We start from the raw sequence: 25,122 nt of genomic DNA on the forward strand, positions 1-25,122 counted from the left end.
TTGTGGTCAGTGCATAGCGCTCTCACCTCTGAATCAGGAAGCTGTGCATTCAAGTCCTGCTCCAGAGACATGCCGCTTCAGTGAAATAGTGAGTGGTTTTGATCAACCATTAAACCAATGCCCCATCTGTTTCTCAGTTGGATGCAATAGGTTCCTACGGCAGTAGTACAGAAAAAAGGGAAGATCTCTGCTATATCACAGGTAATAATGTCCTTCAACCACGAGCATTAAAAGGGCATTTCCAGCCATTACCTCATTATTGGTGGAACCTTGTTATAGACAAATTGTCTTCCCATATCTTATATTGTGGCATTGACTTCAAGATTACTTAATTGGCTGAAAATCACTTTGCAACATACTCAGATACAGAAAGATACTGTATGAATACACAGCCTTGCCTTTTTCTCATTCTCCCCAACAGAGGGGCAAGAATAGAGTACAAGACTAAGTTAGTGACCAATAAACAGAACTGAAAGCCTTTAATAATCACATAAAACAGCGATAGAATGTAAAAGAAAGGGGGTGGGAGACGGTCTATTTATGGTTCGAAATTTTTTTTCCCCCCAGACTACAGGCATGTCTGACATACTTAACAGAGCTTTCACATCTGTTTTCACCACAGGCAATGCTACTAATGTATCAATGACAGTGGAGAAAGTTGTGATATTAGATTGTGTAAGTAGAAAAGTCAAATGTTGTTGATGAGGTGCATCCTAGGTAGTAAGGGAATTGAAGATGGCCACAAAGTTATACCTGGAATGAGTGTTTGTCTTATGGAGGATAGATTGGACAGACTTGGTTTGATTCTGCCGCTGTTGAGAAGAGTGACTTGATTAAAGCATATAACATGGTCTTCACACAACGGACATTTAAAGGATGTTTTGTCTTGTTGTAGAACACCAGAACTAGGGGGCACTGTTTTAAAATTAAAGTTTGACCTCTCGGGGCAGAGACAAAAAATTCATTTTGTTTTCTGAAAATTCAGACTTTGGAATACAGTGTCTCAGAAGGCAGTGGAAATGGGGTCATTGAATATTTTTTAAGGCAGAGGTGGAGGATTTTGTTAGGCAGGGGAATCAAGGGTTATCGAGGATAGATGGGAATGTTGATTCAAAACACAATAAGATCAGCCACGATCTTATTGAATGGTGAGGAGGATGACTGGTCTACATCTGCTCCTGTTTCATATGTTCATTTGTTCACAATCCCCCAATTTTCCTTGGAAATTGGTGGCGCTAGAGGAATTAGGGATTGTAAAGGTTGTACCCCTGCTTTAAAAAGAGGGAGAAGATTATACCCCGTAATCTTAGGATAGCCAGCCTAACATCAGTGTTGGGGAAGTTTTCGGAACAACAATTCAGGGTAAAATGAATTGGCATTCAGAAAATAATAGGCTAATAAATCAAAATCAGGACAGATGTGGTGAAAACAAATGTTCAATTAATTTGATCAAATTTTTGATGAAGCAACAGAAAGATTAACATTGTGTATATGGAATTTGAAAAGGCATTTGATAAAGTACCACATAATAAATTTGTTAACAACATTGAAATCCCATGGATCTACTAAGTAGAGAGGTATACTGCATTGTTCTCTAAAGGCCAGTATGAGGACCGGTACTCTTTTTGATCTATATCAATGATCTGCACTGGCACGGCATCAATTCAAAGTTTGCAGTCAATACAAAAAATAAAATTACAGTAATCAGCGAGAAGGACAACATCCTACTTCAGGAGGAAAGACAGAGTGGTGAAATAAGCAAACACATCAAAAGTAATGTTTTATTTGGTCAGAAGAATAAGGACAGGTACCATGAACCAAATCTTGGAACCTAGAGATGTACGTACAAAAATCTTTAAAAGATCAAGTACAGAAGTTTAAAAAATGTTGGATCCTTAGCTTTATACAGGCCTCAATTGGCGAACTTAGCACCACACTTCAGAAATGACAATAAGGTGTTGGGAGACTGAAGGAGATACGAACATAAGAACAAGAGGTGGAGTAGGCTATTCAGGCCCTCAAACTTGCTCCACCATTTAAAATATCATGGGTGATCTGATTGCAACTTCAAATCCACATTCCTGCCTAATCCTGATAAATTCATATTAAGCAAGGGGTGAAAGTTTATCTACCTCTGCCTTAAAAATATTCAAAAACTCCAAATCCAAAAACTCTCACCCCTCGGAGAAAACAAATTGCCTAATCTCTGCTGTATGAAGATTTACCACAAAACCAGATTAAGAACTTCAACGATGTGTAGAAACTGGAGAAAACGAAGGCTTGAGATTGTTCTCCATACACAGACAAGATTGAGCGAGGAGATTTTATAGAAGTCATTAAAAGACGATTAAAAAAATAGAACATAACTGTAGGATATCAGCAAAAAAAAAAGCAAAGCTCTCATGAGTAAACGGTTTTTATTTTCACAACAAGTTGTTATCATCTCAAATACACGGCCTCAAAGGGTGGTGGACACAGATTCAAAAATAATTTTCAAAGGAGAATGAGACAAAAAAGGGCAAAAAATTGCAGGGCTAAGGGGAACGGAAGGGGAGAGACAGAGACAGGTACGATGGGAGAAATAGTTTCATTTTGTGTGAAATAATTTTATCATTCAATACATTTAAACACCAGGCGACACTTAAAAGTTAGCAGTATGAGGTGATGTTAGCTAGCATTTTTTCCATGGATAGTGTAATCAGCATGTGCAATTAGATACTGTGGGAAAGTTATTGAAATTAAAAAATATAAGTCTCTTTTGGCACACACTTCACATCACTGAGGTCCTTAATCTAGCTTTAAAGGTAAAACTGTGCTACTGAACTAAGAGAATCAGATTCAAGTTCTTTCAAGTGATTTATGGGCCTGTGATAGCATATTTGTATAGGCTGCTTAGAAAATATCCTCAAGTTCAACAGGTTACTTTTATCTAGAAGAATCAAAGAACACAATAAATCAGCAGGTTGGGTTTTTCCTAAAGAAAATGAGAGAGCATGCTCAAGTCCAATATCCTTTCCTTTATCTAAAAATGCGCACACGTTCCTAGTTTGGTAATTATCTTTTACAGAGATGTGTTATTGCACCTCTTTTACTTTCAAGCACAGTGACCAACTGAAAAATGACATACCTGCATTCCATATGGAGCCGCCCATGCTGAGGTTCTCTGAAACAGGAGAGTCCTCTGGTCTGAAGAGCCCCAACAAATCATCTCTGAATTGCACTTTTTTGGAGTACTGTATCTCCACAATGGAAACAACATCAGTCATCTTCGCAGACTGTAGGGTAAAGGAGATATCGGGCTTCCCTATGAACCTCTGACGGACAACCATTTCATAAGGGCTTTGCACTTTAACATCATCGACCTCCTCCCTTCGGAACTTATGCACAAGCTCGTCATTTGAATCACAGATTTCCAGACCTGAGCAAAGAACTGCAAGTGTACCCTGTTTCAGGTTGGGATCTTGACCTTGGGAGTAAAGGACAGGGACTTTTAATATCAAGCCTTCCTTCCCGAAGGCCTTTGAGGCAGAGCGTGGGAGTTCTTGCCGACTCTTTGCTTCCTGTTGAGCCTTTCGGTGGCGACTGCTGAACGGCCACCACGGTGGAGACTCCAGTTCAGTTAACAGTCTGTCACAAGGAGATTAAAGTTATTGCACTGGTTATCATTTGACAGAAGCTTTAATCTATAGAGCTGTTACAGAGCATGGAGGGGCAAAGAGCTGGTATAAGTGTCATGTTTTAAGCAAGCCAATCTCCTCAGAAGTCTGAAGTTGTGTTTGTTAATTTGACTTAAACCAAATAAAATAAAACTGGGAAGTTAAGTCTTGAGTTCCTCCATCCTCAGAACAAAGTCTTGACAGCAACATCTTTGGACATCTTCTAATCAATTAGTTCTTTTCTAACAAATAATATGACACTGGTCTAGCCACAAGAGCTCATAACGCAAAGTTAGAAAAATGAATTCAGTAAATATCTGCTTGCACAAAATGAAACTAGAAGCTGCCGGTATGTTTTAAAACTCAACTGGATTACTAACATCCTAACATAAGGAAAACTGTAATGCCTGCCTGGTCTGAGACTAAATGTGGCTCCATACCTACCTTACATAGTTAAACTCCCTTAATTCTTTGTGCTGAATAGACAGTGAATATTCTTTCGGAACTGATGCAGTGGTGAAGGAGTCCTCACAATGCTGTTGCTTTTTGCAGCCGTTTGATACAATTGAATTGTTTGATAGGCTACTTCAAGGGGAAGTTGAGAACCAAACACAACAGAACATAGAACAGTACAGCACAGGAATGGGCCCTTCAGCCTACGATGTTGGGCCGAACATTATGCCAAATTAAACCAATCCCTTTTGCCTGCCCTTAGTCCATATCCCTCCATACATCGCATATGCATGTGCTTATCTAAAAGTCCCTGAAATACCCCTATTCTACCTGCCTCCACCACCACCCCTGGCAGCGAATTCCAGACTCCAACCACTGTCTGTGTAAAAAAATCAGCCCCTCATATCTCTTTTGAACATTCCCCCTCCCCATCTTAAGTGCATGCCCCCTAGTAATAGACATTTCAACTCTCAAGAAAAGATTCTGACCATCAATCCTATCTATGTATCGCATAATTTTGTAGACTTTAATCAAGTCTGCCCACAGCCTCTGCCGCTCAAGAGAAAACAACCCAAGTTTTCCTAGCCTCTCCTTATAGCTCAAGCTCTCTAATCCAGGCAGCATTCTGGTAAATTGAATCAGAGATAGTAGGAACTGCAGATGCTGGAGAATCCGAGACAACAAGGTGCAGGGCTGGATGAACACAGCAGGCCAAGCAGCATCATAGGAGCAGAAAGGCTGACGTTTCGGGCCTAGACCCTTCATCAGAAAAGGGGGAGGGGAAGGGGGTTTTGAAATAAATAGGGAGAGAGTGGGAGGCGGATAGAAGATGGATAGAGGAGAGGATAGGTGGAGAGGAAACAAACAGGTCGAAGAGGCGGGGATGGGGCCAGTAAAGGTGCGTGTAGGGGGGGAGTTAGGGAGGGGATAGGTCAGTCCAGGGAGGACGGACAGGTCAAGGGGGCGGGATGAGGTTAGTCGGTAGGAGATGGAGGTGCGGCTTGAGGTGGGAGGAGGGGTAGGTGGGAGGAAGAACAGGTTAGGGAGGCAGGAGCTGGACTGGTTTTGGTATGCGGTAGGGGAGGGGAGATTTTGAAGCTTGTGAAATCCACATTGATACCATTGGGCTGCAGGGTTCCCAAGCGGAATATGAGTTGCTGTTCCTGCAACCTTCGGGTGGCACCGTTGTGGCACTGCAGGAGGCCCAGGATGGACATGTCGTCTGAGGAATGGGAGGGGGAGTTGAAATGGTTCGCGACTGGGAGGTGCAGTTGTTTATTGCGAACCGAGCGTAGGTGTTCTGCAAGGCGGTCCATTCTGGTAAACCTCTACTGCACTCTCTCCAAAGCCTCTACATCCTTCCTGTAATGTGGTGACCGGAATGAATGCATTACTCTAAGTGTAGCCTAAACAAAGTCTTATAAAGCTGCAATAATGTGGTTCAAATAGACACCTATTTATCTCAATCCTGCTCAACAGTTTTCAATTTCTCACCCTGCCATGTCAGGATTTGGACTCATGTTTTCCAGATTAATTGTTCATAACAATCACTTCATTCCTGTAAAGGCAATAAAATTTTGCAAAACAAAATCTAAATTTGACTATTGGGGAAATAAATATTCAAATAAAATTACAAATAGATCTATTTTGGAAACTCAAATTGTTATGGCACAGGGACAGTAAAACCAAATTAAATCAGCCTTACTATCACTGGATTCGTAACTCAATTATTGAATGATCCTCTAAATTGACCAACTGTTCCTAACCAGACTCTACACATAACAAATCTTGGACACCAATTTTATAGCTTAAATGAAAACTAACATTTTATTATTAATATTGTAACTGTAGTGGAGCAAAGCTACAGCTCAAGGTAATCTAATTAACGCCTACAATTTAAATCCAATCTTCTTTATCGTAATCCCCACATTTAGATAGACAGTTAAGGGATAAAGTAAAGAAAATAAAAGAATTGCAATTTGCCATTTTGATAACCATTTCAACGACGAATGCCAGGTGTTTATGGAATCCTTGAAAGATCCATTATATTACAGTCTAGGTCCTTGTATCGTGCTTCAATTCCTGTCAATGCAAACAGCTTTCAACAGACACCATTAGATATTTACTTACTTACTTCTGAACTGGAATTATTTTCTAGGAATAGTCAACAATGCTTTAAAGAATGTAAAATCAGAAAGTACGACTCAAACACAGCTTCCAAGGACATAGCCACCAAAAATCCAGGAAAAACCAGTTCAATCTATATTTTATCTTTCTTTTTCCAACGGTCTCTGTGGGTGGCTGGCAAACACCAGCAACTACTTGATTCACCAACGCAATATCCAACCAGCTGCCAGTCCTTGAGCTTTACACAGCCTGAGGCGGAGACATCTGCACTGTTCTTAGAACAGTAACTTGCCAGCAATTATCTTCCAGACCAGTTTGCACATGCAAACATCATTTTGTTTCTTCTTTCCCTATTTTTAAAACAAGCTGTTGGTAAAGTTCGATTCTCAATTCTAGCTCACAGTTCCAAACAAAAAATGAGAAAAACAATCAAAAACAGTGAAGTCTAAACAAAGTAAAACCTGACTAACCTCAAAGATATTTACATTTTGTGTCTCAGTAGACTGAATTTGCAAGAGTACAACAATGTGAGCATCTTCTGTTTAAAAAAGAAGTTGAATTAAATGCTTTTGCACAAAATTATCTCAAATCACACTTTGAAAAATTACTAGGGACTAAAACATCTCACCTGCCAGTGACATCATTTTCCTCCTGTCTTTCATCCTGGCTATATCTAAACCTGCTTCAATGCAGGATCCTACAGTCACTCTCCACTCCTTAAACCCAGTTTAAAAACATCAACCTCAGGATATTACCCGTGTTGGAAATCCCAGGTAGATCTGACTCAGTGCCCTAATAGGCCAGTACAAAGAGAAATTAAAAATGAGCTTCAAAAACAGAAATTGCTGGAAAAGCTCAGCAGGTCTGGCAGCACCTGTGGAGAGAAATCAGAGTTATTGTTTTGGGTCGAGTGGCCCTTCCTCAGAACTCAGAACAGTTCTGAGGCAGGGTCGCTCAACTTGAAATGTTAACTCTGACTCTGACAGCATCTGTGGAGAGAAATCAGTTAATATTTCAAGTTGAGCAACCCTGCCTTAGAACTGTTCTGAGTTCTGAGGAAGGGTCACTCGACCCAAAACAATAACTCTGATTTCTTTCTACAGGTGCTTCCAGACCTGCTGAACTTTTCCAGCAATTTCTGTTTTTGTTTCTGATTTACAGCATCCGCAGTTCTTTCAGTTTTTATTAAAAACTGAACTTATTTGTGTGGAACTGCAGGAGTCAGATACAGATTAATGGTGGAATTTGAACTGATTGATTTTTATTACTATCTCAGTAACGTAGCCACTACCTTCCCCACAAATCCTCTACTTTTTCCTCTTGGACTCCCCTCCCACTGGAGTACCACTGCTGTTTGAAAAAATCTTCCAAAACCTAATCTTTTTAACTGACTTTCTTTTCCTTCACCTTCCCTTATTTCCTTTGTATATATATTTTTCCTATCTTATGAATTGCTCAGGCATAATTTTGCACTGTGAGGACCACTGCAAGATCTCAGCCTTTATGCTTCTGTTGTATACTGGACAGGTCAAAACTATGTACAGCATCTAGACAACACAGCGTGGAGCTGGAGGAACACAGCAAGCCAGGCAGCATCAGAGGAGCAAAAAAGTTGACATTTTGGGTCAGAACCCTTCTTCAGAAATCTACTTTACAGCATCTACTTCGTTCCCATCTTTCCTTTATTTAGTGCCAAACTATCTACACAAAAATATCTTAGTCAGCAACATAGTGTTTGGGGATCGTTAAGTGAAATATTTGCTCCAAAAATAAAAATAGAACAATGCAGATGCACACAGCATTCTGACTGAAACACAAACAACCGTATTCTCATCCTTCTACCATTATATAAGCCCCAATGACCCTGAGAATACTGACATTTATCTGGGTCACAAAATTGTCTGTGTGTAAGATGATTATAGTTTGTCTCACTGTTCATTCTGCGTTCATTGCTTTTCTAACAATTCATGTTAGCCAAAGGCGGAACTCGGGCCAAGAAGAAGTGTATTAGATCAAGCGACATATGTATCTGCATATCACCCATAAGAAAAGGTCTAACTACCTTTACAAACTTCAACAGCACTGCTACTACTGAATTTGTCAGTCAACATCCTGATTGAGCAAAAGCTGAGTGGGCCAGACATAATCAATGCTGCAGTTACAAGGGAATTACAGTCTGTGATAAGTGGCTCAAATTCTGCCCTCTCAAAGTCTCTTTACCAAAGTTCATCATTATCAGGAATGGATGGATGTAGCTCAAAATACACTTAAGAAGTTTGGTGCCATCCATGATAATCTTGTATTCTTTATTATCTTCCATGCTGCTAGACTCAATCTTCAATATCTCCTATTCTACCACATCCTTCCTGTACTCTCTATCGCGCATGTTTGCTTTAACAGCATCTCCCAGCCCTCTACCATTGAGGACGAGCTTAGCAATATCACAAAAATGTCATCATCCCCAAGCCCACATATTCCAACATGAATATACTCCTATATTGTTGCCACCCAGCACTAATACTTTCGTAGCAGTCTGTCAACACAAGCAGAGATCACAGCGAAGGTTTAGGTCACCTTCCCACAACCGCCATGGGCAGGATCTGGCAGCATCACCTTCATCCCAAAAAAAAAGCCACATATTATCCTGGTATTTATTTCTGCAGAACACACTACACTGGTAGATAATTCTTCATGCCATGGATCACTACTTAAAAGATGTGACCCGACTCAAAAACAATATTTTTCTATATTATGGAAAAAGCGAAAAGGATACTTCATTTCTTTTAAGCCATTATGGTACCACCGTCTCCAAGTAAACACAATGATAGACTGAGCCAAACTTCTTTGTGCAATGCAATTCCTGGAAGACTAGGCCAAGCTACATATGGGTAAAAATGCATACAGTCCTACTGACAATTTGTAGCAAAGATAGCCCACTCTTAGAAATGCTTTCAGAAAACAAAATCAAGTTTCAACTACTCCCAGAGTAACTGTCTCATAACAACGCTGTATTGCAAGGAATTAATCCATGCAATGAAAGTCTCAAGTTGAATCCTTATAAAATGTTAGTCTGATGGTTCTGGAGTATAGTGATTACCCTAACTTCAAAAAAAAAATCAGCAAGGAGACCACCATTTAAATGTCATCCAATACAACACCAGCTGTAAACGGCACATGAACAATACTGTGGTTTAGCTGTTTTGTTACTGAACTGATAAGCCAGAAGTACGAAATCCAAAGTATTCGACCTCTGAACCAATCACGGTGGCTTGAGAACCTGAAGTTATTATAAAGAAATAACACTCAAACCGATTCACCAGTATACGTAGAGAGAGAAACCTACAGACTTTCCCTTATCTAGCTTACACTAACGTCCAGGACTATGCACAAAGGACACGTATTTGGGGCAACTGCCACAAAGTGTGTTTGGGTAGGGAAGGACTGCCATGAAATTCATTCATGGAATGTGGACATCACAGGTTAGGTCAGCATTTACTGCCCATCCCTAACTGCCCTGGATCAGAGTTACTTGCTTGGCCATTCTAGAGACTGTTAACTGTCCTACCACATTGCTGATCAGTTAGGGATTACAGATAGATGTCCCTAAAGGGGAATATTAAAACTTTTGACAATCATATTGAAGAAAACATCCTGAACCAGGTCAAGTTGAAACTTATATCCAAGTAACATACATTACAAAACACTTTGACTTGGATTTCGTTTTCCTATAAATTTTAAGAAGGAATTTATTTTTTGAAAAAAGAATGACAGGCATCAGACCTACATGAAAATGAAGGGCTAAAAACAACAAACGCTGGAGATCACAGTGGGTCAGGCAGCATCCATAGAGAGAGAGCAAGCTAATATTTTCAGTCTAGATGACTCTTCATCAAAGCTTCACTTCAGACTCGAAACGTTACCTTGCTCTCTCTCTCTGGATGCTGCCTGACCTGTGATCTCCAGCGTTTGTTGTTTTCAGTACAGATTTCAGCATCTGCAGGAATTTGCTCCATCAATATGATGGAGCCTGGAGTAACATATTATATATTAATGAGTCACTCGTTTCTGTTAAGTCTAGTGAACCTATGCCGCCGAATCTAAATGAGAATCTGTGAGGAACAGTCTCATCCTACAAAGCCATCCCAAACTGCAACAAAGAAGGCAGCCCATTATCAGCATCTCAAGGCAACAAGGGATAGCAAGTTTTTGTCCAAAATAAACCTTAGGAGATCCCAAATAAATGATGCGGTTGCCAGTGACATCAATATTGTGAAAACAAGCAATAATTAATGTCAAATCAGATAAGACAGGACCAAGCTTGGCAGTTATGATTGAACAACCACTGACATTCAAGGCTGAATTTTCATCCTTGAAGGAGCTAGTGAGATGTGGGAAAATTCCTTCCCTGCCCCGTCTGCCTTAGGAAAAAAGTTCCTTCAAAGGGAAGCGAGAAAGAGTTAGGCTAGCTGCCACCAGGTGTGAGACAAGCTGGTTAAAATGCCTACCTTGATGCTTTGGGATAGTACCTATAGTAATAATAACAATAAGGCTCTCTAGGCCTCACCCCTCACACACTCCCAGTATCTCATCCATGCCACCTCATGTCCTTCATCCATACCCTCCATGCCAAGTCACAGTTGTTCTCTGCCATTCAATCCTGTAGATAAAGTCACCATAGTCTTACCAGACTATAGCCAACTCTCTCTCAATTAAGAGATGATTAGTGGTCATTTAACCTGAGAGTCATTACATCTCAGACCAAGAGAGAGATTGTGAAGGAAAGTCTTTGTGGTAACCACAGCCTATGCAGGAATTGAACTCACTGTTTGGAGTGTATAACCTATAAGGAAGTTGGACAAACTTGGATTGTTTTTGCTGGAGTGTCGGAGGCTGAGGGGTAACCTGATAGAAGTACAGAAAATTATGAGAAGCATGGATTGGGTGGATACTTGGACTCTTTTTCCCAGGGTGGAAATCTCAAATACTAAGGGCCATAGGTTCAAGGTGAGAGGGGTAAGTTTATAGGAAATGTGTGAGGCACTTTTATTTTTAGAAACACAGAGGGTAGTATGTGCCTGGAACATGCTACCAGAGGAAGTGGTAAAAGCACATTGGATTGTAATATTTAAGAGGCATTTAAAAAGGCACATGAACAAACAGGGAATACAGGTTCTGAGAAAGCATCACCGGACCCGAAACGTTAACTCTGTTTTCTCCTCCACAGATGCTGCCAGACCTGCTGAGCTTTTCCAGCAACTTTGTTTTTGTTCCTGATTTACAGCATCCGCAGTTCTTTTGGTTTTTATTAGGGAATACAGGTATATGGACCACATACAGGTAGATGGGATTTGTTTAGAATAGCATCATGGATGGCACAGACATGGTGGACTGATGGGCCTATTCCTGTGCTGTACTGTTCTATGTTGTTGTCACTCACATTGCAAACTAGCTGTCCAGTCAACTGGGCTAACCAACCCGCCTCAATCACTACGTGCTCTATTTGGAACAAAAGAACCCTATAGTGACAACAGGATGTGTTAGATGTATCTATTTCATTTATAAAATTTGCTTTCACACAGTCTAACAAAAATGTTAATTATCCTGACCTTTTAAAGTACCTATAGCAGGGCATAAGCACTTAAAATAATTTTACCTTGTGTAAATAAATATTATGAAATTGACAGAGTGGATCAGATGCCAGAGCTATGAAGAAAACAATAGCCTCCCTGGGATAAAGCAGTTTCAACACTCGAATAGATATCTGGACTCACTGCAAAGATAAGGCATAATAAATGCATAATGATACGGAGAGCAGGTCTTGGCATAGTGTTGACATCACCTGTGATGAAATCCATTTTTCTAACCGTTTTTTCTGAATAAGCAGTATCTGTGAATGTCATAACATTCAGGGAACTCAGTCTTAGCTACATTTGAATTCCACTGTTGGTTGTAACATTCAGTTCTGCACAGCAATAGGGATGGGTTTGCAGGTTTGTTACAAGACTTTCAATTGTTCACTGAAAACAGTTGAAGGGTGACTGAACAGCATTTCAAGGGTCACTGAGCAGCAGTTGGAGGATGAGAGAGCCATAAACAGGCTCTGTGCAGAAAAATGCTGTTTAGAAGGCCATTGGTTCTGTATAGTTGGGGCTAAGAGAAAAGTCCAAGTGTCATTTGGATATCTCTATACAGTTAGGATTCAACAGAAATCCATAAACCAAAAGGGCCTTGTGAGAAGCAACTAATATTTCAGTGCAGCGGAGAGTAGGAGTTGAAAAGCCCACATGCAGAATGATTGGCCCAGCTAAGTTTAGAGATGCGGAAAAAAACCAAGTTCTGGTTGGGTGAAACTCACTCTGTAAAAAGCTGGAGTTTCACCTGTGATTAAGGGGTAGAGTGCAATTCTGGAGCCCAGAATTCAGAACAAAATAGGATCAGGACAGGAAAGTGAACTATCAGAACACAAGCAGCTATTGAGGCCATCCATGACAGATGGTCTTTTGAGGGATTTCCAAAGCTAAGTCTTCAAAAGGGAAGAATGGGAATCTCTTGTGAAATTTCAATATTTGGTGACCTACACAGTCCTAACACTTGGGGGTTGGGTTCCTGAAAAATCCATGGGATCTGTCTTGTCCACATTTGCCACCTGACATGCTCTGTGGTGTTCAATCACAGTGTCTGTTAACTATATTTAGCTCAGGTTAACTTTGGATATTATAATACATGTTGTAAATATATATTGCATTACTGTTTTAACTTCGTAAAAAGTAAAGTTTATTGTGTTTTGTATCATGAAATCTTATGGTTTTGTCTCATAGCAAGTACCTGAGTTATCACACTTTGTCTACTTTTTAAACAACAACAGCACAGTGGCTCATTGCTGTCTCACAGCACCAGGAACCCGGGTTCAATTCCACCTTCGGGCGACTGTCTGCGTGGAGTTTGCACATTCTCCCAGTGCCTGCGCGAGTTTCCTCCGGATGCTCCGGCTTCCTCCCACATCCAAAGATGTGCAGGCTAGGTGGATTGGCCATGCTAAACTGCCCGTAGTGATCAGGGATGTGTAGATTAGAGGGAAGGGTCTGGGCGGGATGCTCCGAGGGTCAGTGCGGACTTGTTGGGCCGAAGGGCCTGTTTCCACACTGTAGGGATTCTATGAAGTTACTGGTCCTAAATCAGATTCTAACAAATTTAGCAGTCTGGTCTGAGATCATAACACATTGAACTGGTAATTCAAAGGACCAGGGTAATGCTTGGGGGAATTGGCTCAAATCCCAAAGACAGATGGTGAAATTTCAATTCAGTTATTAAATATGGAATTAAAAGCTAATGTAACGGTAACCATGAAACTACTGCCAATTGTTGTAAAAATCCATCTATTTTTGGCCCTTCGTGTGACTCCAGACCTACAGCAATGTAGGCAGTTCTTAAATGGTCTCTGAAACAGCCCAGTAAGCTACTCAATCATACAATAAAACGAAAAAGTCAGGAAAAGAAACAAAACCAGATGGACTACCTGGCATTGACCACAGCAAAGCCACCCTGTCAACCCTACAAAGTTCTCCTTACTAACATTTAGGGACAACTGCCAAAATTGGACCTTCCTCTATAATGAACATATTCTATTAATTTCACATTATTCACTCTCCAGAGGATTAACACACTTCTTTTTAAAAGTACTTCCTGTTGTCCCTATAGGGTTCATATGTACTATAAAAGTGTACAGTCGTTGAATGGACATGGAAGAGCTATGTGGCATGTAATGTACGAAAAGATCAAGGAATTGGGTGGGGGCAGAACTTGGCATGGAGGGCAAGTATGAAACGTTTCACACTTACTTTGCATAAGGTTCCCTCAGGCAGGCAACGGTTCACAACCTCCGAGGTGCCATGAATCACAAATCTTTTAAACGCCTGCCTTATTCCATGAAAATTGCAGAAGACAAGGAGCTGTCTATCCCCTGCTACTCAGCCAGCAAGACTGGGAGTGCAAGGTGTGGGCTTGCCAATCGGAACCAGCTCATACCCTTAAATGGGGCTCATGAAAATATGGGGCTGGAAATCCTGGCATTATATCCTAGCCACCATTTTCACCCCTCCACAAAGTTTTCCAAACTGTGCAGATCATGCTGTCAAATTCTGAGTTTATACACAAAGTGTGGCCAGTGCTGAAAACATTTGTAGGTCTATAAGCATACAGTGAACCAGCCCTCATATATGGTATAATTAGTTCAAAGCAAATTTGTGCAAATAGAAACTTATAGAAATTGTTAAAGACATGAAATATTAAAATTAAATGAAGTATAGTAGAATAAAATGAAATGCATAATTTTCACTTCCGTGCACCTGTGAGTTTTATAATAGATAAAGTATATAAAAGAGCACAAACAAAGGGCTGTTTTTAACTTGCACAACCGCTATTCCAGGATCCCTGGTGATGTTCCATCACTGGGGAATTTCTGTTACGGCTGGACCCAGCTTTACTCGGGCACAGGTTACAGCTTGAGAATCTCATTGTCCCAAAAGGTTCGCATGCAAATGAAAACATTAAAATGCACTCTCAATGGCAAAGCAATTTTATTTATTGGCTGCAAACATCAGTCAACTAGTGAAAGTATTCAACTTACCCCCAAGGATTTTATCTAGGACTGGAAAGTTGAACCTTCTACCTCCCACAACCAGCTCAATTTCTAAATAGTACTCTTCCATTCCGATACAAACATCATTACCCTGTCCATATCGGGGAGGCATGTGGTATTATCGCTGGACTGTTAATCCAGAGATCCAGATAACGTTCTGGGGACCCCGGCTCAAATCCCTCCACGGCAGATGGTGGAATTTAAATTCAAAAAATATCTGGAATTAAGAATCTCATGATGACTGTGAATCCATTGTTGATTGTTGGAAAAACCCATCTGATCACTAATGTCCTTACCTCGTGTGGCCTACATGTGACTCCAGACCCACAGCAATGTGGTTGACTCTTAACTGGATTGGCGATAAATGCTGCCTAGCCAGCGACACCCTCATCCCACCAATGAATAAAGAAAAAAATATACAAAGCTGCACACATACGGGTGTGCAGTAAACTAATCCTTTTTAATTCTACTGTGCATTGTAAAATTGCAGAAGCCAACATAAATAACATACAACCTGTTAGATAACAGACAACAATTGGATCAATATGGCCTCAGATAGAAAAACGGCCCAAGTTGTTTCAGAGGAGCATAAATGAACAAAGTTGACACTGAACTAATGGAGAAGATACAGAGAGAGATTGAACGTTTGGCCGAAGAGTCTGGTTTCAGGGAGGCACAATGGCTCAGTGGATAGCAGTGCTGTCACACAGCATCAGCGATCCGGGTTTGATTCCACCCTCGGGCGACTGTCTGTGTGGAGTTTGCACATTCTCCCTGCGTCTGCATGGGTTTCGTCCGGGTGCTCCAGTTTCCTCCCACAATCCAAAGATGTGCAGGATAGGTGGATTAGCTATGCTAAATTGCCTATAGTGTCCAGGGATGTGTAGGCTAGGTGAATTAGCCATGAGAAATGCAGGGTTACAGGGATAGGGTCAATCTGGGTGGTATGATCTTCGGACTGTCGTTGTGAATTCAATGAGCCGAATGACCTGCTTCCACACTGTAGGGATTCTATGATTCTAGGAAGCATTTTAAAGGGGAAGGGGAAGGAAGGAAGAGAGAGAAGGAAATCAAGAATGTACAACCATATCAGGTGAAAATACAGATACAGCAGAGAAGCAAAAGGACTGGGAGATTCACAAGATCAGAACTGAAGTGACACAGAATTCCCAAACAGATTGCGCATTTCAGAAATAAGGAAAAAAAACAGTTAAGGAGTTGGGGAATAAAGGTCACAATCTTAGGTCATATAAAGCCTGAACATAGTTAATATTTCGTTAACGAAATACTGCAGACACCTGGAAATCTGACATGAAAGGTGACGTTCCTTCCTAGGATGTAGTAGATTTATGTTGTGGGGGTGACAACGGATCATGGTGATGTTATTAGGCTAGTAATCCAGAGACTCAGGCCAGAATCCCACTGCCATAGCTGGGAGCATTTGAATTCAATTAAAGGAATCTGGAATGTTAAGTTTGTCTCAGTAACGGTGCCATGAAACAACTGTCAATTGTCTGACAAATAATATCACTAAATTCTGAAAATCTGCCATCCTTACCTGGTCTAGCCTACACTTGATTCCTAATGTCTTCTGTAACAGCCTAGGAAGCCACTAAATTCAATTGCAATTAAAAGTAACAGCCATCATTTAGCAATCCACAACCCGTGAATGAATAAACAAAGAGTTCTCGTGGTGCACTCTGATTTGCTAAACTTGGGGGATCAGAGTTGCTTCTTGCTGGGTGGAGATCAGCATGTATCATGGGTAGGTATCTGGTAATGTTAAACAATGTCACATTTTTGAATGCCTAAATAGTTGGGAAAAGAACTTTCCATCTATTTTCTCCCCTAATTAAACTGGGATTTTAGTCTGGTTTTTATTCCTCCAAGAAGATTACAGGGTTTCTGGTTGGGATAGAGAGAATTTACATTGAGATGAACAATAGAGAGGGGCAGAATGAATGAACCCATAGTTTCCTTCATCGTTTTGTTCATCTAAGAAGAGACAGATAAGGTTATCCGAGACAACAAGAGCTCCTATGATACTGCTTGGCCTGCTGTGTTCATCCAGCCCTGCACCTTGTTGTCTCGGATTCTCCAGCATTTGCAGCTCCTACTATCTCAGATAAGGTTATGTTTGTTTTCCAAGATGAACTTGGAATATGAATCAGTTTTAGCTAAGGAAGGATATGCCTGATAGTCCTAGATGTGGACAAGTAAGATCCAGCAATAGATAAATCAAGCAGTTGCAAAGCAGCAAAGTACAAGGGGTACAGACTTGACGACAAGGGAACTAAATAAAGGCCTTACCGAGGGAATGGCCAGAATGGGAAAGCATAATGGCTTTACTGGGGACAAATGTTACCCAAAGCTGGAGGTGAAGAAATAGCTAAGCAAATTGATAATGGCTGAAATGTGATAGAAAGCAAAATAATTGGCAGTTGGAAGTGACTCAGGAGAAGAGTCTATTCCGAGACATACCTAATAATGGAAAAGGGTAAGCGACTTTTTTTCTTTTACCTGGCATTGTACAACTTGTATGCTTGTAGGTGCTAATGCAGAGACAAATACCCTATAAATTAACATGTGGGACTATACTGTTCCCTTTTAAGTAGTGTGCATCAAACAGGATATTGCACTGCTTCCTTAATTCCCCTGTTTCCTGGGGGTTTTCTGCCTCCTGTTTCTTTTAAAACTCACAAAACTGCTGACAATAACACCACGTGGCCCCAAATACCTGTTTGCCACATCCATGTCTGACTCGATCTTGTCCAGCCCTTTCATGATGCGATCAAACTGCTCTCCCTGATGAAGCAAGACTTTTGCCGTGTCTTCCAAGCGTTGGTGGGAGCTGGAAGCCAAGTGGATAAGCTGCTTTCCCTTGGATGTGCGATCAGGGCTGGCCTCTACTTCCACCCCTTCCGACGAAAGCAACTGTGCTTGCCAGAAGTGCTCGATTACGTTAAACACCACTGTCCGATTGGGTTGCAGTGAGCTGAACCAGTGCTTCTCATTGCCATTTACCAGCACGGTGAGTGAGCTGAATATGAAGCTGGATGCCTCCTTCTTGATGCTGGTGATGGCAGAGAGCTTGAAGCTGGTCAGCGTAAGCCCCTCCTTGTCGGATGTAAATGCCAATTGGCCTGGTGTGAGCGACAGTTTGCCATAAACCCATCGTTTCTCACTGTCGAGATAGTATGAACCAGGCCAGGAATGGATGCACAAGTTTTTATTCATCACAGCAGCACTCGTCTCTCCCAGCAGGTGTGTGTGTTGATAAATCGATGGAAACCTAGGAATGCATTGGGCAAGTGAAGGGAACGTTTAGTTAGGCTTCAGCAGAAGAAATCATAGATCACGTTAAAAGGCAAAGCATTAACATCAGAAGCCTGGATAAAGTAGGATTGATTAAAGCAATTATACAAATTCTCTCAAAAGAAATCTTAATCCAAAATTTCTGAGGTGGAGGTACTTTTCCACAGCAAAAAGCAGCTACTGTAATTTAAGTAAATAAATTTAATTACTTTAGCATCGGGTCATTTGCCAATTTAAACAGGCCCATGAAACAAATCTGCACCATCTACGAAGCTGAGTGACCTCTTTCTGGGAGGAGTCACAAGACTGAAAAACAATTTTAGAAACATCAAAAAGCTAACGCTGACATAAATTTGCCTCATTTTGAAAGATCTGCTTCACCTTTTCACTATGTCTTTCAATTCCTTTCCACTGCAATATTTCTAAAGTGTCCCAAATATTTTTGTACTGTCCACTTCAATGGCGGTTTCTAACAATCTTCAAGTTTCTCCACCACCCAACGAGTCAGTCATCTAATTTTCTCCAACGATGGGCGTTTGTGCATTACCCCCTCCCTTCAACCCATTATTGGTGACAGTGCACTGAATTATTTAAAATTATTTCCTGGAATCTCCCCAATTCACTCAACTGCTAAGATTTTCTTTAAAATCAGCCTCTTTTAACTACCACTGCAAATTATTACTTCTTAGCTCTATGCCAATTTCTGTCCAATTTACATATTGACAATTATACAACACCTTAGTAAATGTAGGTTATATTTGTGAACTATTGCATTACCAAAGTACTCTTTGAGAGAGAATAAACCACTTAGGTTCTTGTCTGATTAACCAACTTATTTATCTCACATCTCAAATATTTGATTTTAAACACATCATTTCAGTCAAGTTCCTTCATGTCTTGAAAGCTTCATTAAATCTGCAAAAGTCCTTTCCCTAATCCTTGCAATCATTCCTATTGCTCATCTCGGTGTTAAGAGCAACAATTTCCTTTTTATAAATATAGTAAATTCGTATTTAGTGCAGTTTGTATATATGTCAACACAAATGGTACTTTATACATGTTTTAATAGAATATAATCGCGCAGGGCTTCGCAGGAGTGTGAAAAAGCAAAATCTGATACCGAGAGTCATGATGAGGCAGATGATCGAAAGCTTGGGAATGAGGTAGGTTTTAATGAGTTTTGCAAAGAAGGGATGGAAGATCAAGAGATTTAAGTGAATGTCACATGTTGGCCCTGGAAAATTGAAGGCACAACTGACAGTGGGCTGAGCAAATAAAATCAGGAACCACAAGTTAGAAGAGCATAGATGTCTCAAGAGGGCAGTGAGGCTGGAGAACATTACAGAAAACGAAAGGAGGCCATGACGGATTTAAACAAGGATGGAAATTTTTAAATCGAGAAGTTGATCAATCAAGAGTTTGATCGATGTAGGTCAGTGAGCACAGGGTTCACTGGTGAGCAGGGACTTTTGCAAGTTAGGAGGACACAAGCAGCAGAGTTTTTGACAATCTCAAATTTATTCAGAGTAGAATGTGGGAAGATGGCCAGGAAAGTCATGCCGAGAGCTAAGACATGAATGAGGGATTTATCAGATGAGCAAAGGCAGGGGTGTAGTATGACGATGTTACTGAGGTGAATAAGCAGTGTTCTTGATGGTGCAGATGATCAGAAGCTCATCTCTAGGTCAAACAGGACATCGAGGTTAGAAATGGTCAAGGTCAACTTTGGACAACTGCCAGGTAGGAAACTAAAGAATGGAATTTATAGTGGGGACCAAAAGGAGTGGCTTCAGCATTCCCAATATTTAGTTGGCGGTAGTCTTTGCTCACACAGTACTGCATGTCAGGTAAGCTGGATGTACTGAGATGGAACAGTTAAGGGTGGAAGTGGTGAGGAGTGCTGGATTTCATAAGTTCATGGAAAAAATGGCACCATGTTTTCAGATGATGTTGCCAAGAAATAACAGATAGATGAGAAATAGAAAGGGTACAAGGATAGATCCATGGGGGATGAGAGAATTAATAAGAGTAGGAAGAGAAGCCTTTGCAGATGATCCTCTGATTAAAAGGATGGAGTTAAGATTGAAGATCAGCTATGATCTTGCTAAACAGCAGAGCTGACTAATAGAGCCAAATGGCTTACTCCAGCTCTTAGTTTGCTTGATCCTTTATTCTTTCATGGAACATTAGCATCACTGACAAGGCTAGCATTTGAAACCCACATTGCCCTTAAACTGAGTGGCTTGCTAGGCCATTTCAAAAAAAAAATCAACTGCATTGCTATAGATCTGAAGTCACACATAGGCTAGACCAGATAAGGACAGCAAGTTTCCTTTCCTAAAGGAGAAGACCCAAAGACTTTAGAACAAGAGTAGGCCATTCTGCCTCTCAAGCCTGCTCTGCCATTCACTACAATCATGGCTGATCCAACATACCTCACATGCAATTTCCTGCCCTTTCCGTGTAACCTGTGATTCCCCTACTGATCAAGAATCTATCTGCCTCAGCCTTAAAATATACTCAAGATTCTGCCGCACAGCTCTCTGTGGCAAGGAGTTTCAAAGATTCACTACTCTCAGAGAACAAATTCTTCCTCATCTCAGTCTTAAATTGGACCCCTTTATTCCGCAACCTTGCCCTCATGTTAATGAAGCAGACGGGTTTTTACAACAAGTGATGATAGTTTCACGGTCACCAGCTGTTCTGTAGCAGGAGTAGAAACCTGACTGGAGGATTTCAAACAAGGTATTCCAGGAAACATGGCCAAAAATTTGAGGGGGGGCACACATTCAAGGCCTCTGGAGAAGAATGGAAGCTTTGAGATTTACAGTAGTTTGCTCTGACTGTAAGGTCATGGATCAGCATTCTGGAGATCAGGATGATGGTGGTGGATTCCCAGAAGCAAAAAAAGTACTGGTGAGTGAGATTTCCTGGCCTGAATCATTTTGTGCACTTCAAAATATACATGCAGGATGACCATTGTGTTCTTTATTTAAGTAGCTTTTGTTTGAAACTGTTTGATCTTGTTTGAAGATCGAGTCAATACCTGGAAAAAACCATTAAACATCAACCACTACAGCAGGCAGATGGGCTTCAGTTTAACATCTCATGCAAAAGACGAGACATCTGACAATATAGGGCGCCCTCAGTGCACTGGGACTACAGGCTTCATTTTTAGTCTCACTCTAGAGTGGGACTTTGAACCCAAAACCTCACAGGCAAGGACATTAATAATTACATCACGGCTCACACTACAACAGAGCAGTTAAGTGTTAACCATAAGCAAATAACCATCAAGGAATTAGCTTTACATATCATTTGTTCCACTTAACAATCCTCCTCAGAGTTGATCTCTTAAAACTTTTCCACTGTTCCACTTCAGTCCAGTAAGTCTAAATCTTTAATGAAAACACCAGAAAATAGTTTACAAGGATTTAGCCTTTTATTCCTTCTTCTTTTTCTCGTTTTACAACCGTAAGTTATACCAACCACCCCAGCAAACCGAGAAATATAAAAAACAAGTGGGACAGAACACCAATGCTTCACTGGAGGCGCACTGATGATGTTACCTAGCAGGCTGACGAAACGTTTGCAACCAAACCCACCGGCTCGGCAAGCATGTCTACAACCTCATCCACAACCCGATCTACAAATCTTCTCAAACTTTAAACCAGTGACCATAATTCTATTTGTTTTCAAATAATTATGGAAAAGGATAGGCCTGGTCTACAAGCTGACGTTCTAAACTGGGGCAAAGCGAATTTTGATGGTATTAGACAGGAACTTTCAAAAGTTGATCGGGGAAGGCTGTTCGCAGGCAAAGGGACGACTGGCAAGTAGGAAGATCTCAAAAGCAAGATAACAAGAGTCAGAGCCAGCATGTTCCTGTTAGTGTGAAGGGCAGGGCTGGCATGAGAAGGGAACACTGGATTAATTCTTGACCAGAGTCACAATATACAAGGAGGAAGCACATGTCAGATATAGACATCTGGGAATCCCTTCAGGAGTATTGGGGTGGGTGTATACTCAAGAGGAAAATTAGGAGGGAGAAAAGGGAGCATGAGACACTATTGGCAGATAAGGTTAAGGAGAATCTAAAGAGATTCTATAAGTGTATTAAGGGCAAAAGAGTAATGGGGCAGCAAATAGGGCCCCTGAAAGTCAATGAGGCCATCTATATATGGAACCATAGGAGATGGGTAAGATCCTAAACAACCATTTCAGCACTTACCGTGGAGAAAGACATGGAAGCTAGAGAACTCAGGAATATAAACAACAATGTCTTAAAATGCATAAAGGTAGATAAATCCCCGGGACCAGTGCCATTATTTAAGAAAGGCTGCAAGGAAAAGCCAGGGAACTACAGACGGTGAACCTAATGTCAGTAGTGGGTAAGCTGCTAGAAGGCATCCTAAGAGACAGGATCTACATGCTTTAGAAAGGAAAGGACTGATTAGGGATAGCATGGCTCTGTGAGTGGGAAATCATTTCACAAACTTGATTGATTTTTTTGAAGAGGTGACCAAGAAGATAGATAGATGGTGGTGGAGCGGTAGACATTGTCTACATGGACTTTAGCAAGGCCTTCAACAGTGTTCTGCAGGATAGACTACTTAGTAAGGTTAGACTACATGAGATCCAGGGAGAGCTAGCCAATTAGATACAGAATTGGCTTGACAGCAGGAAACAGACAGTAGTGGCAGAGGATTGTTGTTCACTGAAGGCCTGTGACCAGCAGTGTGACGCAAGGATCGATGCTGGGTTTACTGTTGTTTATCATTTAAATAAACAATTTGGATGAGAATATAGGAGGCATGGTTATAAGTTTGCAGGTGACACCAAAACTGGTGATATAGTGGACAGCAAGAAGGTTATCAAAGATTACAATGGGATCTTGATCAATTAGGCCACTGGACTGATGAATGGCAGGTGGAGTTTAATTTGGATAAATGCGAGGTGTTGCATTTTGGTAAGGCAAAGCGAAGCAGGACTTATGCACCTAATGGTAGGGCCCTGGGAGCATTATCGAACAAAGATACCTAAGGATGCAGGTCCATAGTTCCTCGAAAGTGGCATCATAGATAAACAGGGTGATGAGGAAGGCATTTGGCATGCTTGCCTTCAATGGTCAGAATATTGAGTACAGGAGTTGAGAAATCATGTTACAACAGTACAAGACACTGGTACAAACACATTTTGAGTGCTGCACACAATTCTGGTCATCTTGCTATAGGAAGGATGTTACTTAACTGGAGAGGGAGCAAAAAAGATTTACAAGAATGTTACCGAGACTGAAGGGCTTGAATTATAAGGAGAGGATAGATACGCTGTGAATTTTTTCCCCTAGAGTATAGGAGGCTGAGAGGTGGTCTTATAGAGGTTTATAAAATCATGAGGGGCAAAATAAGGTGAATCTTTTCCCCAGGGTAGGAGAGTCCAGAACTAGACAGCATGGGTTTCAGGTGAGGAGAAAGATTTAAAAGGGACCTGAGCAGCAAACTTTTCACACAGAGGGTGGTACATGTATGAAATGAACTGCCAGAGGAAGTGATAGAGACAAGTACAATTACAACATTTAAAAGAAATCTGGGCAGGTACATGGATAAGAAAGGTTTAGAGGGACATGGGCCAAACTCAGGCAAATGGGACTAGTTCAGTTTAGGAAACCTGATCTGCATGGATGAATTAGGCTGAAGGGTCCGATTCCATTCTCAATGGCTGTACGACTCGATCCTGTGTCTCCTCAAGCATCAGTCTTGCCATCGCAGGAATCAGTCGAGTAAACCTTGATTGCTCTCCCTTCATAGCCAGAACATCCTTCTTCAGGGAAGGAGACTAGAACTGTACACAACACTCCAGGTGTGGTCTCACCAAGATACTGTACATTTGCAGCAAGATGTCCCTACTCCTGGACTCAAATCCTCTCACTGTGAAGGCAAACAGACCATCTAGCTTCTTCACCACCAGCAAGCTTATTTTCAGCAGTTTCCTTTGGAACTTCACAGGCTGGAATAGAACACTTCTTTGCAAATAACGCTCTTTAAATCTTTCAGTCTGCTAACCTATAAGCATCTGTTTGACTAACTTATGTTGTATTCCAACTCATTTTCCTTTCTGTATTTCTTGGCACATTCTGCATTACTTGACTTGTTTTCTTCTGCTATATTCCCCGGGGTTTTATTGTGGCGCTAGTATTTTTTTAATTTTCCCTCCACTTTTGGTGACTCATCTATGTCGCTCTCTCAATTTGCTCGATATCCAGTGCACTTCTATCAACATATTCCCTGTTCCCCAATACTTCTCCATGTCAGGAGCTATTCTATCCGCCTGCAACCGTCTCCTCTCGCATTGCAGCAGAATTTATCTCTGGACATTCTTTCGGACAATATTTACTTAGCCCAGGGTCTGATCTCTCATGCAGGATTCCTTTCAAGAGATGTTATTATCCCCGCAAGACTTATCTCAAGATGTTTCTCTCCTCAGGGATTTATCACATTTCCCTCCTGCAAAATTTGTCCTCAAATAACCTGCTTTCTCCTGCAAGATTTGTACCAGGAGATTCTCTCTCACTCCGCAGAACCTGGCAGCCTGGAATCCCCCACTCTCTATGTCCCAGACACTACTGCTCCCTCACAATGTAACAGGACTGTGGCACAGAGCTCAGGCCCTCGCTGCCTGCAATACTCACGCCGTTTCCTCCGTTTCCCCAGTCTCAGGTCCTTCCCATTTCTCCGGGCAGCTAACCGAGAGCTCGCATCGCTCGCTAACTCCACTCGAGGTTTGTCTCTAAACAGAGCTCCACCTCCAGCTGGCCTTCCTCAAGCTTCCTCCTGTCAGCTCCTGTACGACACTGTCATTCACTGACCCCACACCCTTCCTATCCACTGTCAATCACACACTGACCCCACCCCTTCGCCTAGCCTGTCAATCACA

General features: G+C 41.3%; 1 protein-coding gene across 3 annotated transcripts in view; it reads right to left on the reverse strand.

Annotated features, from left to right (window-relative positions):
* The window catches only part of snap47 (synaptosome associated protein 47), a 61,512-nt gene extending 36,451 nt beyond the window's left edge, over window positions 1-25,061 (reverse strand). For 2 of the 3 annotated variants that reach the window (XM_048596085.1, XM_048596087.1), the window contains exons 1-3: window positions 24,878-25,061; window positions 17,612-18,166; window positions 3,128-3,627 (exon numbers count right to left, since the gene is read on the reverse strand). In XM_048596085.1, coding sequence (XP_048452042.1) covers window positions 3,128-3,627; window positions 17,612-18,111 — 1,000 coding nt within the window. In that variant the 5' untranslated portion in view covers window positions 18,112-18,166; window positions 24,878-25,061. Of the gene's footprint in view, window positions 1-26; window positions 155-3,127; window positions 3,628-17,611; window positions 18,167-24,877 lie in introns of all 3 variants that reach the window. The other variant, XR_007261976.1, reaches the window with a different exon arrangement.
* Window positions 25,062-25,122: the final 61 nt, after the last annotated feature.

The sequence above is a fragment of the Rhincodon typus genome, chromosome 4, assembly GCF_021869965.1.
Source record: "Rhincodon typus isolate 14 chromosome 4, sRhiTyp1.1, whole genome shotgun sequence".
NCBI lineage: Eukaryota > Metazoa > Chordata > Chondrichthyes > Orectolobiformes > Rhincodontidae > Rhincodon > Rhincodon typus.